Source organism: Balaenoptera borealis (genome assembly GCF_965194805.1).
Source record: "Balaenoptera borealis genome assembly, chromosome: 1".
Lineage (NCBI taxonomy): Eukaryota > Metazoa > Chordata > Mammalia > Artiodactyla > Balaenopteridae > Balaenoptera > Balaenoptera borealis.
In genome coordinates this window covers 111,192,438-111,208,216 of record NC_138860.1, presented here as the reverse complement: position 1 = coordinate 111,208,216, position 15,779 = coordinate 111,192,438, and the positions used below count along the sequence as shown (strand labels likewise).

The window sequence follows — 15,779 nt, the reverse complement described above, 5'->3', positions numbered from 1 at the left end:
TGTGAAAAAAGATTAACTCGATTTACTTCTGTCTCTATAAAAATATAGTATTTCCCAGGTTCCACATTTCAATATTAAGATATCTTAAGCTATTAAAATTTCAGCAGCAATAAAGCAGCACCATGAGTCCAGGAGGCAGGGGAGAGAGAAGGAATAACTATTTCTAATATTTATTGACTCTCTGAACTGTGCCAGGCACCACGCGGGCTTTGCACACACTTTAACACTCACAGGAACGGGGTGTTAAGTAGTGTGATTAACCTCATCTCACAGATGAAGAAAGTGGGGCCCAGAAAGGCTAAGTGCCACGTGCAAGTTCACACTTTTCCTTCCTCAGCTTCCTCACCTCTCTCAGCTTGCACAGAACAGAAGAGAGTTAGGGCCTTGCTCTGCATTAGGCTTTGGCTCGAGGGAACGTTGTGACTGGTTTGACCTTCTATCCAGACCACTAACACTATCTCCGTATCAGCAATAAGGCTGTTTCACTTTCTTATTATTCATGTGTTCACTGCAGTAGCACTTTTAATTTCCTTCAAGAAGTTTTCCTTTGCCTTCACAACTTGACTAAGTGTTTGGTGCAAGAGGCCTAGATTTTGGCCAGTCTTCCTTGGACATGCCTTCCTCACTAAGCTGAATCATTTCTCTCTTTTGATCGGAAGTGAGAGACAGGCGACTCTTCCTTTCACTTGAACATTTAGAGACCATGGTAGGTTATTAATTGACCTAAACTCAATACTGTTGTGTCTCAAGGAATAAGGGAGGCCCGAGGCGAGGGAGGGAGAGGGATGGAGAGTGGCAGGTCAGTGGAACAGTGGGAACACACACCGCATTTATGGGTTAAGTTCATCATCTTATACGGGCATTTTAAACATTCACAATTGTAACATCAAAGACCACTGATCACAGGTCACCATAACAAATATAGTAATAAGGAAAAAGTTTGAAATACTGAATTACCAGAATGTAACACAGAGATAGGAAGTGAACAAATGCTATTGGAAAAATGGCTCCCAGAAACTTGCTCGGTGCAGGGTTGCCACAAACCTTCAATTTGTAAAAAACACAAGATCTGTAAAGTGCAAAAAAGCAAAGTACGGTAAAAGGAGGTCTGCCTGTAAAGCTTTTGTGGGAGAGAGAAAGGGAGGGAGAGAGGAGAGGTCAAAGAAGTAAAAAGCTTTTCTACAATTACTTGTTTATTAACCCCCCAAATACAGTTATGATTTCAGAGAAAAATAGGAGCACAGGAAAAGAGAGAAAAAAAAATGTGATGTGTATGGAATTAATTAATGGAATAGCTTTAAGAAGCAAGAATTTGAAAGCCTTTGAATTTAGATGCTAGAATTTGTAGCAGATTTCCTTGCCCACCAAGAAGGCTTGTTAATCCAGATTCTTTAGGGATCAAGGGGATTTCTTACATTCCTCTGGGGGCAGTGGAGTGGCCCTAGCCTGCCTCGGCCCCACTTAAGGGCAGAGCCTCCAAAGCCCCCCTGATTGAACTGCGGATAACAAAGCCACCTCTGGATCATCAGAGAGACCAGGGTTTGCCTCTTTCAGAGAGCAGGTGGGGATCTGCTCATGAGGCAGTGCGGGTTTACGGTTAATGCCTGAAGAAATGCATGAGCACAGAACTTGGTTTTAACTTTTAAAAACATCTGCTGACAGTTGTATTTCCTGTTAGAAAGCCTTGTGGAAGGGTGAGTCTAAGGGTTCTGGAGAATGAATGACAAGCATATGAGTAGCTTCTTAGGGACACAGGTGGGGATGTGATGTACATAGACTGCGTGTTAGAGAGGCAAAGAGCTCTTGGGTGGAAACTCACCGGCTATTCACTGAGCCCCTCCCCTCCTTTGGGTCCCTCTCAGGTCTCCTCTCTTCTGAAAGCATTACTAATGCTGGCCCATGCTGATAATAATGATGAGAGTATATTAACAGCAACTACAGTAATTACTGTAGGGGAGGAAAAACGTTGCCTTCTTCCCTTCTGCGTTCTTCGGCTGGTCTAATTATTAAATTGCCATGAGACACATTAATAGGAGAAAAAACAAACAAAAGATTAATAGCATGTATACCTCCTGTATCCATGGGAGAGACCCAGGAAAACTAACTCCCTGAAATGGTGGAAACCCTCATCTTAAATACCATCTTCAGCTGAAGACAAAAGAAGATGTGAAAGGAGGGGGGAGTTATGAGAGGGTATCAGGAAAAGCACAGTAATAAGAGTAAGCTTATTATGCAGATTGAAGCCCTTGCCTTCTCCACTGATAAGAGTTTCTAGAGATTGAGTCATCCCCCTCTTCCTGATACAACAAGGGAGACACCCTTACAAATACAGATTTCCCTCATACACGTAAGCGTCTTTCACAAGGCGTACTTCTGCTTGGTTTTCAGAGCTACTCCTGTGTCTGTTGTTTTTCAAAAATAACCAGCCTATACCAAAGGCGAAAGGGTGGGGAGAGGGATAAATTAGGAGTTTGGGGTTGACATATACACACTACTATATATAAAATAGATAACCAACAAGGACCTACTGTATAGCACAGGGAACTCTACTCAATATTTTGTAATAACCTATAAGGGAAAAGAATCTGAAAAAGAATATGAATATATATTATATATGAATTGTTTTGCTGTACACCTGAAACTAACACAACATTGTAAATCAACTATACTTCGATATTAAAGAAAAGAAAAAATTTAAAAATAAAAATAACCAGCCTGGGGCTTCCCTGGTGGCGCAGTGGTTGAGAATCTGCCTGCCAATGCAGGGGACATGGGTTCGAGCCCTGGTCTGGGAGGATCCCACATGCCGCGGAGCAACTAAGCCCGTGAGCCACAACTACTGAGCCTGCGCGTCTGGAGCCTGTGCTCCGCAACAAGAGAGGCCGCGATAGTGAGAGGCCCGCGCACCGCGATGAAGAGTGGCCCCCGCTTGCCGCAACTAGAGAAAGCCCTCGCACAGAAACAAAGACCCAACACAGCCATAAATAAATAAATAAATTAATTAAAAAAAAAAAAATAACCAGCCTAAAATAATCCTTAAACCAAAGAGACCTATTTGGGGGCGGCAAATTCTGCTCCCTTACATTACCAGTTATTTAACACCTACCAAGTGCTAGGCACTGTGCTGGGAACTTGACCTATAATACCTATTTCTTAATAACAATCCAATCCTAGAAGTAGTCCAACAAGCTTTACCTATATTATCTCTAATTCTCATAACAAGCAAAATTGGTTTCATTTCGCTTGTTTCACAGATGAGGAAATAAGGAGGTGGCTCTGTGTGCAGGGCCCCACAGCCTGCTGCAGACAGGGCCCCGACCTCCTTGAGGGCAAGGGTCCTGATGTAGTCACCTTTTGTACCCCTCATGACACTGCCCCTCAGCTCACTGTCTGTAGAAGGTTCTCATCAAATACTAACTCATTAAATGATTTAAATCAATATTTGCCTACACACCCAGGGGCAGTACTGTGGGATGTGCCTCTGGGTGTACATCCTGGTGATGGCAAAACGGGAATTCTGACATGGTCTCTGAAGAGCCCTGGGCCCCAGCGCCCAGCTGCCCAGCGCTGCCAGCAGCCGGCCGCCTCCCTCTGACCTCACTCTTCCACATCTTAGAGGATGCCAGGATTTTGAGCTAGGACTGGCCTCACAGACTGGCCCAACCGTCTTCATTTTATAGGTGTTCCCATCTATAAATTGAGATCAAAATCCGTGCCAAGTTTCATGAATTCACTGATTGTTCTTTCCCGGAGGAAATCTTCTTACACAATAGGAGATCAAAGTAGAGCAACACATTCTTGGGCACATGTATGAAAGGCCCTGTGGGAGATAACAAAGACCTGTGAAAATTAGCTTCTGTTCTCAAGGGATGTAGAGTTTTGTTGTAGAAAAACACAATAGCCGGTGATATTAAATACTTCCCGGGGGCCACGTCCCGTGGGGACTGTGTCCCCTCTGGAGTATATCATCTGTAACATTTAAAGCCACCAGAACCGTTTCCCAGCAAACTTTTCATTCCTAAGCAGAAGGGCCTGGAAAAATTCCTGTCTAGCCTTCCCTCCCCCTCCCCTTTTACTTTGATGCTTCTTTTTCCAAGAATACAAGGGCACTACCTGTGTGAGTTGGCCAGGCCACTCTGCAGCCAGAGAATCTGGGGGCAGGCTGGGTCCCAGCAATGGCACACCCAGGCCTGCATGCCCTCTGTATTTCTCCACATTTTTCAGGAAGGTTAGGTGAGCTTGCCTGGCAGGACTCAGGTCAAGGAAGTGAAAAGCCCAGACACAGTGGTTCATCAATTCCTCCGAAGTTTACTAACCCGGCAACGTATACAGACACTGAGATCTTAAGGCAGTAACTGGGAGTCCCTGGGGACCAACTATCTAATACCTGTGGGTGACAAATATGACTTGATGATCTGGTCTTCATTGCAAGTGCCAGGGGCTTTTTTCTCTTCTTCTTCTTTTTCCTTCTTTGACTTGTTAGGGAATTTTTCAGTAGGGTTATAGAAAAGCTTATTCCCAAGCTCAGATCTAACCAGGATTTTTCAACATGCTCCCAGTCCCCTATGTAACAATAAATTATGTGTAATAAATAAATGCTATGACCAAATATTATTACATCGTGGGAGCAGTGTCCAGAGTGAGCCTTGCAGAAGCAGCACATAAAGGAGCCCTGGACGTCCTGGTCACAGTTCTGGGGACAGGGCAATATTCAGTTCAGGGCTTGGCCTTCTGCCCTGGAAGGAGGCCAGGCTCCAAGCTTCTTTCTCCTGAAGATGACCCCACAGTCCTCACACAAGGAGCCCTACATCTACTCACGAGCCTGCATGTTGACTGCTCCAGTAATACAGAAAAATGGGATGTCAGGATGCTTAAACTATTGTTCATTGGCGGCTTTAGAGGGACAGAAAGTCCAAGAGCCACTCTCTCGCCCAGGTGTCTTTGGAGAGCCCCTTCCAAGCTTCCCTGGAGTGAGCTCTGCTGAGTTTAGCATTTACTGAGAACCTACTAAGTGCTGCGCCTGTACCAGGCACCTTAGGAAGAAGGAAGACTGTGTCACAGTTTGTATCCTTGATGGCCTCAAACGACAGGCAACCCTGAAGCTGCTGAGGCGGATGTAATTATTAACCAAAAACAGGATAAGAGCCCACTGCTCGAATAAAGTACTCACCAAGGTGTGCTCTCCTCTTGGATTTGGGCTTGATGAGGTCCTAAAGGAGGCACTTTTTCTCTGATGGTCCCTCTTTCTAACACTTCCTACCCACCGTGGATTTAAGTGGCTGATGAGAGAAGGAAGCAGATTCAAAGTGCATGGGATGGGCAGGTTACTGTGTAGACAGATGCTCCCATTTCCACTGGGGACCTCTAGGAGATGGTGTAGACCTTGCCTGGCCTTGACCCCCCAGCCTGGGTGAGCAAGCTGGGGGACGAGTTGGCCAATTCCCTCTGTCAGCGGTGGAGAGAACCGACCTCCGGCAAGTCTGCCCAGCCTGTAGGCCAGCAAGTTTCCTCAGACAGAGAAATCCCTCAGGCGGAGTCCCAGAATGTGTAGGCCAGCGGAAGGGGGAGTGGGAGTGGAGCTGGGCAAGGTCTCACAGCATCTGCCTCGTTCCCACAGGCCGGGGCCTGGAGCAGCGCTGCACGCCAAGAGGAAAGCCAGCAGGCGCGTGGGAAAGGTGAAATGAATACCCAGCCCAAGCCCGGGAGAGGAATGCGGCCCCATGGGTGTGGGCCTCTCACCTCCACCGGGGGGTAGGGAGTCGGGGGGACGAAGTTTCCGTATGAAAACACAGAAGGGCTCAGGAAAACAGGTTTGAATTAAACTTACGCATGGGTCCTTCACAGCCTGAGGACAGGCTCAGTGTCCTGTCTCACACCATCTTCCAGTGTAACGGGCAGAGGCTGGGTAGGAATGTCTTGTGGTTCCTGCTTTCCATCCTCACGTAAGTGTTCTCTGAGACCAGGGTCCGATCTTGGGCCTTCTGGAACCTGCTCCATATTCCGAGCGTCAGGGAGGGGTCTGTGTTCACGCCTATCTGGCAGGTGGAAGTTGCTGTGACTTAGAAACGGGTCTGTGAGAGGCTGTAACGAGCCAGCTTCCTGGGCACGGTGATGAGCCTTTCTGCTCATCCCACGCCACCCAGGCTCGACAGGGGCTAGAAAACCCTGAGACCGCGCTGGGGCCGAGACTTGGCCCAGATTCACGTTGGAAGTGACGCTGCCTGGATTCCGGGAGCCAAGGAGTTTGTTACTACTTACGAGCTGTTCATCAGAACCGGGGGAAGTCAGCCCAAACTCTGGCGGGAAGGGAGGGCTGGGGAAGGAGGCTGAGTGTGTGTTTGTCTAAACATCTGGGCACACGGTCAGCAGCCCTCCAGTTGGTGGAGGTTGTGATGCCGCTCGGCGGCACGGCCGGGGGCTGTCAGGTGGCGGGGGGACCCAGGAGGAGCTGGCAGCCACTCCCTCCCCTCTTCCCCCAGGTTCTGCGTGCAGCAGAGAGAACTGTCCAGTGTAAACCCCCTTCGTCCTCACACTAGAGCAGACTGAAGCCCCCCGAGGCAGCTTGTCAGCTCTCTCAGTTTTCAAATGCATCACAGATGAACTGTTTAATCAGGAGAGAGTAGAGGCAAGGGAAAGCACATTTTCCTTTCTGACCGAGCGCTCACTCTGTGGTTGGGCGCCCAGCACAGTAACTGCTCTATCCAGGGGTCTCCACAGGTAGGGGATCATCTGGGGACACAGAGACACCTGGGACTGGGAGGTGGGTGCCGGGAGAGAGCCCTGTACGGGCGGGTAAGAGGCAGGTACGAGTGGGCACACGTTCCTGTTAATGTGGTTTCATCTACACTGACAGTGCTAACTGGTGAGGCACAGGCAGAAGCCCCAGTGTGGTTCCTCTCTCAAAGCCAGTTCCTTAGCAGCTGGAAGCCCAGAGAAGGTAATGGCTGTGTCCTGGGAAGTGCCTAGAGCTCAAAGGTTTGGCTTTTCTCCACCAGCTGTCATTTTATTGTATTTAGAAAAACTCTTCAGTCCTTTCCTATTTCTACTTGGATAGGGCTGGACTTTTTCCATCTTTATACACCTGAAACCTAATTCTTATAGAGCTTGCTCACAGAGAACTTTATTTCAAGTCCTCTATCTTACTAGTTAGAGTGGTTGTTAAAACTGACCAAGAAGACTTCTAGAAAAGGCATCGCCAAAAGATGAGAGTTCTGAAAAGCAGCTGGAGTGGAAAGTTGAACGAAAAAGGAGGCCCATGTTGCGTTTGGCAACAGGAGCTGTAGGGACCTCATTCTAAGGAGGGGCCAGACCACTCACTCAGGCTTCATAAGAGGCTTCAGAACTGGCCCTGCTGGCTTCCCGAACCTTCACCTGGCTCGCCCCTGCAACATAAGCAGGGAACCAGGGGAGGGAAGACAGAAAGGACAAGTTTTCACCAGTGCAGTGTTCACAGGGAGAGGTTACTTCCTCCCCAAAGCTTCGTGGAGAGTTGGATGTGCTGGAAGACCGAGGGGGCCATGTGAGTGGGACAGAATGTGGTGAGACTGGGAAAGTTCTTGGGAGGCGCAACACGTGTGCCTGGAGTGTGGAGACCAAAAGCTGGAGGTTTCCGAAGGCAGAGGTCTGCAGGATCAACTTGGGTAGAGGTGGGAGGGGGCTGTCTGGTAGTTGCTTGGCAATGAGTCAATGAGCCAACAGGCCAAGTGAGGCACTACCCACTCAGAGAGGAGGGTAAAGGCACAGACCAGTGATGGCCAAAAGGAGATACACCTGCCCTAAGGGGGCCTCAGTTCAGGGGTGTGACTGAACAAGGCCCAGAGAAAACCTTGCCCCCATTTATGTGGAGACCAGCACACCAGCCCAAATTTCCAGTATCATATGCACCCCGACCGAGCCAAGACAAGACTAACACCACCTTCCCAGAACAGTTAGATGACCAGTCATGTTACATCGCCCTGATTCTCCCCCCTCTTCTTCCCTGTCCACCCCCCCACCCCGCCCCAACCTAGAGCAAATTGACCCTGAAAGGGAAGGTGAAGAAAGAGAGGGCAGACTACACACACCATCCTACTTCAAGTCCTGAGCTGAAGCCTGACTTTCCCATTGAGACGGGAAAGGGGAGATTTAAATTGGATCTGAGATTGGAGTTCTGACTCTGACTGGGCTGGACACTGAGTGTGACCAGTGAGTTATGGAATCTCCTTAAGACATCAGTACAGGATGGGCAGAGGTGGTGACTGGGGAAAAGAATACCTTCTTACACTTGCTCCCCACTTAGTTGAGATGCCTCAAACTGTTTTTGCAGCCATGAATTCTAGGAACTTTAAGAACACACTTTCCTCTTGAAACACAAGATCTTGAGAAAGCTAGAAAATGGAGCAAGAGTGGTTTCCTTGTTTGAGGCAGAGATCTGAAAACTCTGAAACATTCCTCAATGCCTGGAGAGCTATTTCTTGAAGATTTGTTACTACACAGTGTATTAGTTTCCTATGGCTGCTGTAACAAATTACCACAGACTTAGAGGCTCATACAACACAACTTTATCATCTTACAGTTCTGTAGGTAAGAGGTCCAACACGGGTCTCCTTGGGCTAGAATCAAGGTTTCGGCAGGGGTACACTGAGTTCTCACAACGCACCACTTCAACCTCCTCTCTTGCCTCCCTCCTCCACTTTTGAGGACCTTGTTAGCATATGGGGCTCACCTGGATAATCCAGGATTATCTCCTGACCTTAAAGGCATTTGGTTAGCAACCATAGTAATTTCATCTGTAATCTTGATTCCCCTTTGCCATGCAACCTAACACAGTCACAGGTCTGGGGATCAGGACGTGGACAACTTTGGTGGCCATTATTCCCCTCCCACATGTAGCTTACACATTATTGAATTCAATTTAATTAAACAAAAATGCATGTGATCCTCGCAATACACAAGCCAAATTCAATCACATTCCATCACCTGCCTCACAGGGGTTCTGTGAACCAGAGAGGCAGTAGCCAAGAGATGGCTGGACTTTCATCATGTCTGGAGGGTCACACCAAAGCCGTTCCATCCCACTGAGACCCCAAGCAGGGGCAACAGCAGGAACACGCGCCCTGCCCGCACCCCGGAGGTAAGGGGCTCGGCACCCCTTGCTGCACTTGCTGCTCTACTGACACCTGGACTTACCCTTTCCACTGATAAGCATCTTCTGTTGCAAGGTTCTGGATTGCAAAATCCCAGGCAGCCTTCACCAGTTTCAGGAGCTGCAAGACGCTGCTGACTTAGGGAAGAAGAAAGGTGGTGAAGGGCGCTGTCACCGGCACTCCTGAGTGCTGAGGGTCACCTTTCTCTTAGGGTGGAATGTTCTGGCTAAAACCTGCCTTTGCACAGGTGCTACAGCCAGTGTTGGAGAAAGAGTTGGAGCCAACTCCTCCTGATCTTCAGGGAGGGCTGAGGGTGGACGGCTCCCCAGAGCCCAGCACTGTTAACTCCGCCTGCTGGGATGGGGAAGGGTGCGAAATCCTTACAACTTTCCATATGTTTCAACACCGGTGTCTGTTCCCCTCCCCTCCCTGCTCAGGCTCCACTAGCCATTCTTGTCTGGCCTCCAAATACAGAAATGGGAATCCACCCCAAGCCAGGACCAGGTTCCCGGGCCTTACAGGTGTCCTGGGCTGGGGGAGGTGTGAAGGGCAGGCTTCTGTAAAGCTTCACTCCCTCCCACGTCCATCTATCAGTCAGGCACTCTAAGGTCAGGGGGCCCTTCCCACTCTTACTAATGGGCCCAGCAGCTTAGGTTGACCTTTCTGGTCCAGCGCAGCCCCTGGACATCAGAACTTTCCCTCTAGTGCTCTCTCCCCTGTCCTGTCGTCGGGCACTTCGAGGACACGAGCCCAGCTTCAGACCACCCTCATCTACGGAGTCTGGCCGCTGAGCCGTCCCCTAGTGCTCCCCTTCCCCCTGGAGCACTGCCCACCATCCCCAGCTCTTTTACACAAAAGTTCTCGTTCTTTTTCTTTTCTTGCGCAATAAGCCTTAGCAGCTTGTTGGAAAGGACACGATGGTCTGTTAAGTCCTTAGGAACATATGGACTTATTTACTCTCCTGGAGAGTAAGAAGGGCCCAGTCCTCCGTTAGAAACACAAAACCATCGGGACCATGACCCAGCCCTCCCCCAGGAGCATTCATTCATTTAAGATGAGGTCATCTTCTCCCAAAAATGGACCAAACGTTTTCCTCCTGAAGCACAGAAATCCACTCTCTAAGTACATTTTCTGTAATGAGCATTATTACTATCACCCTGGAAAAAATAATCACCTGTATTTGTAAATGTTTGAATAGCAAGGCTGTGTGGATAGCAGCCAAATGCAACTGTGTTTCCAATTAGAGAGACCCGTTTCTCTCATTTGGATGTGGAACCATAGCCCTACATGACGATTTTGTCACAACTGTTTTAGGGATGAGTATACGAGAACGTTTCCCACCCCAGAAAGATCTCTGCACTAGGTCAGAAGACCCGGTTGCTAGCCTAGTTCTTTCACTGACTTGACCTTGAGCCTCAGTTCCTTCTTCTGTCAGGAGGGAGAACAGCATGATCCTGCCCGCCTGCCTGCTAGGGGCGCAGCGAGCCCCTGATGAGGCCAGTGGCACAAGCACGCTGGAGGCTGCACAGTGTCCTGCATCACGCGTTGGCATTAGTGGCCCTGGAGAGAAGTGGTGGAGCAGCCCTGAGGTTTCGGCGATCCCGCCAGGCTAGGGTAACAGAGAGCATCCTGCCCAGAGCTCTGGCCACCCCCAGGGACGCCCTCCACAGAGAATAGGACAGCAGCCACAACGGCAGTGTGAGTCAGGGAGAAGCAGGGGCTGGGAGGGGGCGCCGAGCAGGAGGCCAGACTTGCTGTGACTTCCTTTCTGGCGACAGTGAGACAGCTGCCCAACCTGGCAGCCAGGCAGGCAGGATCCGCTGCAGGGGTACTTTTCCAGCAGACGAGTCACTTAGGAAACGTCTCTACAGGGACTCCCGGCTCTCAGCCTGCCCGTTGGGCCCAAGTCGGGGCTCCAGGGCCACATGGCTGGTGACAGCCACAGAAGCTGTCACACCCCTGCACGCCAAGACTTCCCCTCTAACCCTGCTCCTCCTCGAAGATGGAGCCTGTGCACATTTTTTCCCTATTCAGTAAGAATCACGGGCACCTGGGCTGCATGTGGCTGACTTCCTAGAGAGCTACTTTCAGTACATCATGTTTTACTGTGTGACAATCATACGCTCACACTGAGGGTGTGAACAGAAACCATTTCGGCCCACACAGTTTACTGCAACATTAGCAGGGAATTTCCATCCCACAAAACACTCACTCAGGAGCATTAAAGTTGCAAATCACCCTGCTCACCTCAGGAACTTCCCCCTCAAAACCATTAAACAAACACATGACTTTTCAACAACAAGACTCCGGAACTCTCACCTCAAAACCCTCGCCTTTCCGTGTTCGCTAGTCTTTATTACATTGTGATCCTTAGTTCTAATCAGGCTTCTGCACGGAAAGACTTGCTTTACACTAGACCTCAGACCCACCAAACTTCTCACCTTTGAGATGCTACTGAGACTCTGTCAAGTTTGTGATAAGCAGGCAACTCAGTTTTGCCTTTTCAAAAGGTAGTTTTGGCTGTATTTTTGGAGAGCCAGAGTTTAACAAAGGATACGCTGAGAAATAGCACCTGTTTTCTGAGTCTACTAGGATATTCGTGCCCTTACCAGAAAGGCTTCTTTTCCTTTACATCTTTTTTTCTCTTCACATTTACCTAATTCATGGCGTTTTGTGTATTCCTGTACACCATCCCCAGGGTGTGGAAGGAGGAAGGTATTGTAGCTGATGCTGTCAGTGTCCCACCTGGATCCCCGGGACCACAGGTCCTGACAAACACCAATTGCTAGAATCTGCATTTGTGCCTGAGGGTTCTCCCCACTCCCAATTTAGATCTGGGGAAGGCTGCATAATCCGTGCTTCCTTCAGCAGCCAGGGATGTGAAGAAGTAACACATCTCCAGCGTGAGCGCTCAACCAGGGCCTCTGAATTTAGCGCATAAATATCCCAGCTCCCTGGCCCTTGGGTGGAATACATTTTCAGGCATGTGTTTTACACCTTGTCTCAGAGTTTCCCGCCAGGACTAAGCTTTAGTGGCTCACTGTGGTAGCTGACTACTTGGCTTCCTTTCCTTCCCTGGATCTCTTTCCCACTTCCCTTTGAGTGTTACCTCTACTTCCCAAATAAACCATTTCCACTTGAGTCTTTGCCTCAGGGTCTTCTTCTGGGAGAATCCAAACTAAAACAGGTATCAACAAACACAATGGAATATAAACCAGTAAAATGTCTTACACATTACAATATTCAAATAAATGTTCATTACATTAAAGAGACAACATTGCAAAGTATATTCACAGTGCTTAGCTCAGAGCTGGGCACATAGTAGGTATTCAACAAATGCTTGGAGAGGAAGAAAAAGAGCCTAGTCAAGCATAGGCTAGATGATCACCTGGTGGGAATATTATAGAGGCGGTTGAAGAATCATTAGCTAAGTAGACAAGACAACCTTTAAGGATCCATGCAGATTTATTTCCGTGGCTGTGACTGTTGCCACAGTGGTGGTGGGAGCCTCCTGGGTGCTAAGAATGGGGGCTAGCCTGGGCTTCTCCGTTAGCCTCTCATTTCCCTACTGAATTTCTTTGGTCCCATAAAATTTAAACAGCTTTATTGAAATATAATTTATATTTTATAATATTCACCCCTTTAAAGTGTAAAATTCAGTAGTTTTTAGTGTATTCACAAAGTTGTACAACTATTACCACGATTCATTTCCAGAATCTTTTCTTCACCACTCCCCCGCAAAAACGTGTACCCATTACCAGTCACCCCTATTCCTCACTTCCCCAGCCCCTGGCAAACACTATTCTCTTTTCTGTTTCTGTGGATTTGTCTATTCTGTACAGTATGTATAAATGAAATCATATAATATGTGCTCTTTTATGACTGTATTCTGTACAGTATGTATAAACAAAATCATACAGTATGTGCTCTTTTGTGACTGGCTTCTTTCACTTGGCATAATGTTTTCAAGGTTCATCTATGTTGTAGCATGAATCAGTATTTCACCTTTTTTATTGCCAAATAGTATTCCATTGCATGGATATACCATATTTTGTTTATCCATTCATTGGTTGATTGAAATTTGGGCTATTTCCACTTTCTGGTTAAAATACTGCTCTGAACATTCCTCTGTAAGAGTTTGTGTGGTCAAATATTTTCATATATATACACCTAGGAGTGGAATTGCTGGGTCATATGGTAACTCTGTGTTGAACTTTCTGAGGAACTGCTAAACTGTTTTTCAAAGGAACTGCACTATTTTACATTCCCACCATCAATGAAGGAGGGTTCCAATCTCCCTTGTCCTCATTATTCCTGTTATTGTCTTTTTTATTATTGTCACCCTAATGTGCATGAAGTGGCATCTTATTATAGTTTTGATTATATTTCCCTAATGACTAATGATGTTGAACATCTTTTCATGTGCTTATTGAACATTTATGTATCTTCTTATGAGACATGTCTATTCAAATCCTTGGCCTATTTTTAAATTGTGGTTTTTATGTTCTGGATATTAGACGCTTATCAGTTATATGATTTGCAAATATTTTCTGCCATTCTTTGGCTTGTCTTTTTACTTTCTTCATAGTATCTTTGAAGCATAAAAGTTTTTAATTTTGATGAAGTCCGTCTTGTCGATTTTTTGCCTTTGGTTGCTTGTGCTATTGGTGTCACATACAAGAAACCATTACCCAATCCAGGGTCATGAAAATTTACACCTATGTTTTCTTCTAAGAGTTTTATAATGTTAGTTCTTATATTTAGGTTTTTGGTCATTTTGAGTTAATTTTTGTACATGGTATGAGCTAGGAGTCCAATTTCATTCTCTTGCATGTGGATATCCACTTGTCCCAGTACCATTTGTTAAAAGACTATTCTTTAACACTCCCATTTACCATTGCAACAAGAAGAATAAAATACCTAGGAATAAACCTACCTAAGGAGACAAAAGATCTGTATGCAGAAAACTATAAGACACTGATGAAAGAAATTAAAGATGATACAAACAGATGGAGAGATATACCATGTTCTTAGATTGGAAGAATCAATATTGTGAAAATGACTATACTACCCAAAGCAATCTGCAGATTCAATGCAATCCCTATCAAATTACCAATGGTGTTTTTTATGGAACTAGAACAAAAAATCTTAAAATTTGTATGGAGACACAAAAGACCCTGAATAGCCAAAGCAGTCTTGAGAGAAAAAAATGGAGCTGGAGGAATCAAACTCCCTGACTTCAGACTATGCTACAAAGCTACAGTAATCAAGACAATATGGTACTGGCACGAAAAGAGAAACATAGATCAATGGAACAAGACAGAAAGCCCAGAGATAAACCCACGCACCTATGGTCAACTAATCTATGACAAAGGAGGCAAGGATATACAATGGAGAAAAGACAGTCTCTTCAATAAGTGATGCTGGGAAAACTGGACAACTACATGTAAAAGAATGAAATTAGAACACTCCCTAACACCATGTACAAAAATAAACTCAAAATGGATTAGAGATCTAAATGTAAGACTGGACACTATAAAACTCTTAGAGGAAAACAGAGGAAGAACACTCTTTGACATAAATCACAGCAAGATCTTTTTTTGATCCACCTCCTAGAGTAATGGAAATAAAAACAAAAATAAAGAAATGGGACCTAATGAAACTTCAAAGCTTTTGCACAGCAAAGGAAACCACAAACAAGACGAAAAGACAACCCTCAGAATGGGAGAAAATATTTGCAAACGAATCAACAGACAAAGGATTAATCTCCAAAATATATAAACAGCTCATGCAGCTCAATATTAAAAAAACAAACAACTCAATCCAAAAATGGGCAGAAGACCTAAATAGACATTTCTCCAAAGACATACAGATGGCCAAGAAGCACATGAAAAGCTGCTCAACATCACTAAGTATTATAGAAATGCAAATCAAAACTACAATGAGGTATCACCTCACACCAATTAGAATGGGTGTCATCAGAAAATCTACAAACAACAAATGCTGGAGAGGGTGTGGAGAAAAGGGAACCCTCTTGCACTGTTGGTGGGAATGTAAATTGATACAGCCACTATGGAGAACAGTATGGAGGGTCCTTAAAAAACTAAAAATAGAATTACCATATGATCCAGCAATCCCACTACTGGGCATATACCCAGAGAAAACCATAAGTCAAAAAGACACATGCACTCCAATGTTCATTGCAGCACTATTTACAATAGCCAGGTCATGGAAGCAACCTAAATGCCCATCGACAGACGGATGGATAAAGAAGTTGTGGCATGTATATACAATGGAATATTACTCAGCCATAAAAAGGAACAAAATTGGGTCATTTGTAGAGACGTGGATGGATCTAGAGACTGTCATACAGAGTGAAGTAAGTCAGAAAGAGAAAAAGAAATAGCTTATATTAAGGCATATATGTGGAACCTAGAAAAATGGTACAGATGAACCAGTTTGCAGGGCAGAAATTGAGACACAGATGTAGAGAACAAACATATGGACACCAAGGGGGGAAAGCGGCGGTGGGGTGGGGGTGGTGTGATGAATTGGGCGATTGGGATTGAAATGTATACACTGATGTGTATAATATTGATGACTAACAAGGACCTGCTGTATAAAAAAATAAATAAAATAAAATTAAAAAATTAA

At 46.2% G+C, this 15,779-nt stretch overlaps 1 protein-coding gene and 1 long non-coding RNA gene across 8 annotated transcripts in view; one reads left to right on the top strand and one right to left on the bottom strand.

Annotated features, from left to right (window-relative positions):
- Nucleotides 1-15,779, top strand: part of LOC309626139 (uncharacterized protein) — a 65,084-nt gene that overhangs the window by 42,671 nt on the left and 6,634 nt on the right. For 4 of the 7 annotated variants that reach the window (XM_082386648.1, XM_082386647.1, XM_082386650.1 and 1 more), the window contains exon 2: nucleotides 5,618-5,675. The exons of 2 other annotated variants lie outside the window; for them this stretch is intronic. In XM_082386648.1, the coding sequence (XP_082242774.1) occupies nucleotides 5,618-5,675 (58 nt within the window). One more of the 7 variants, XR_014242977.1, reaches the window with a different exon arrangement.
- On the bottom strand, nucleotides 4,289-5,920 carry LOC309626447. The gene is made up of 2 exons (XR_014243200.1): nucleotides 5,828-5,920; nucleotides 4,289-5,279 (listed from the first exon to the last, which is right to left on the bottom strand). It is a non-coding gene; the product is annotated as an uncharacterized lncRNA (long non-coding RNA).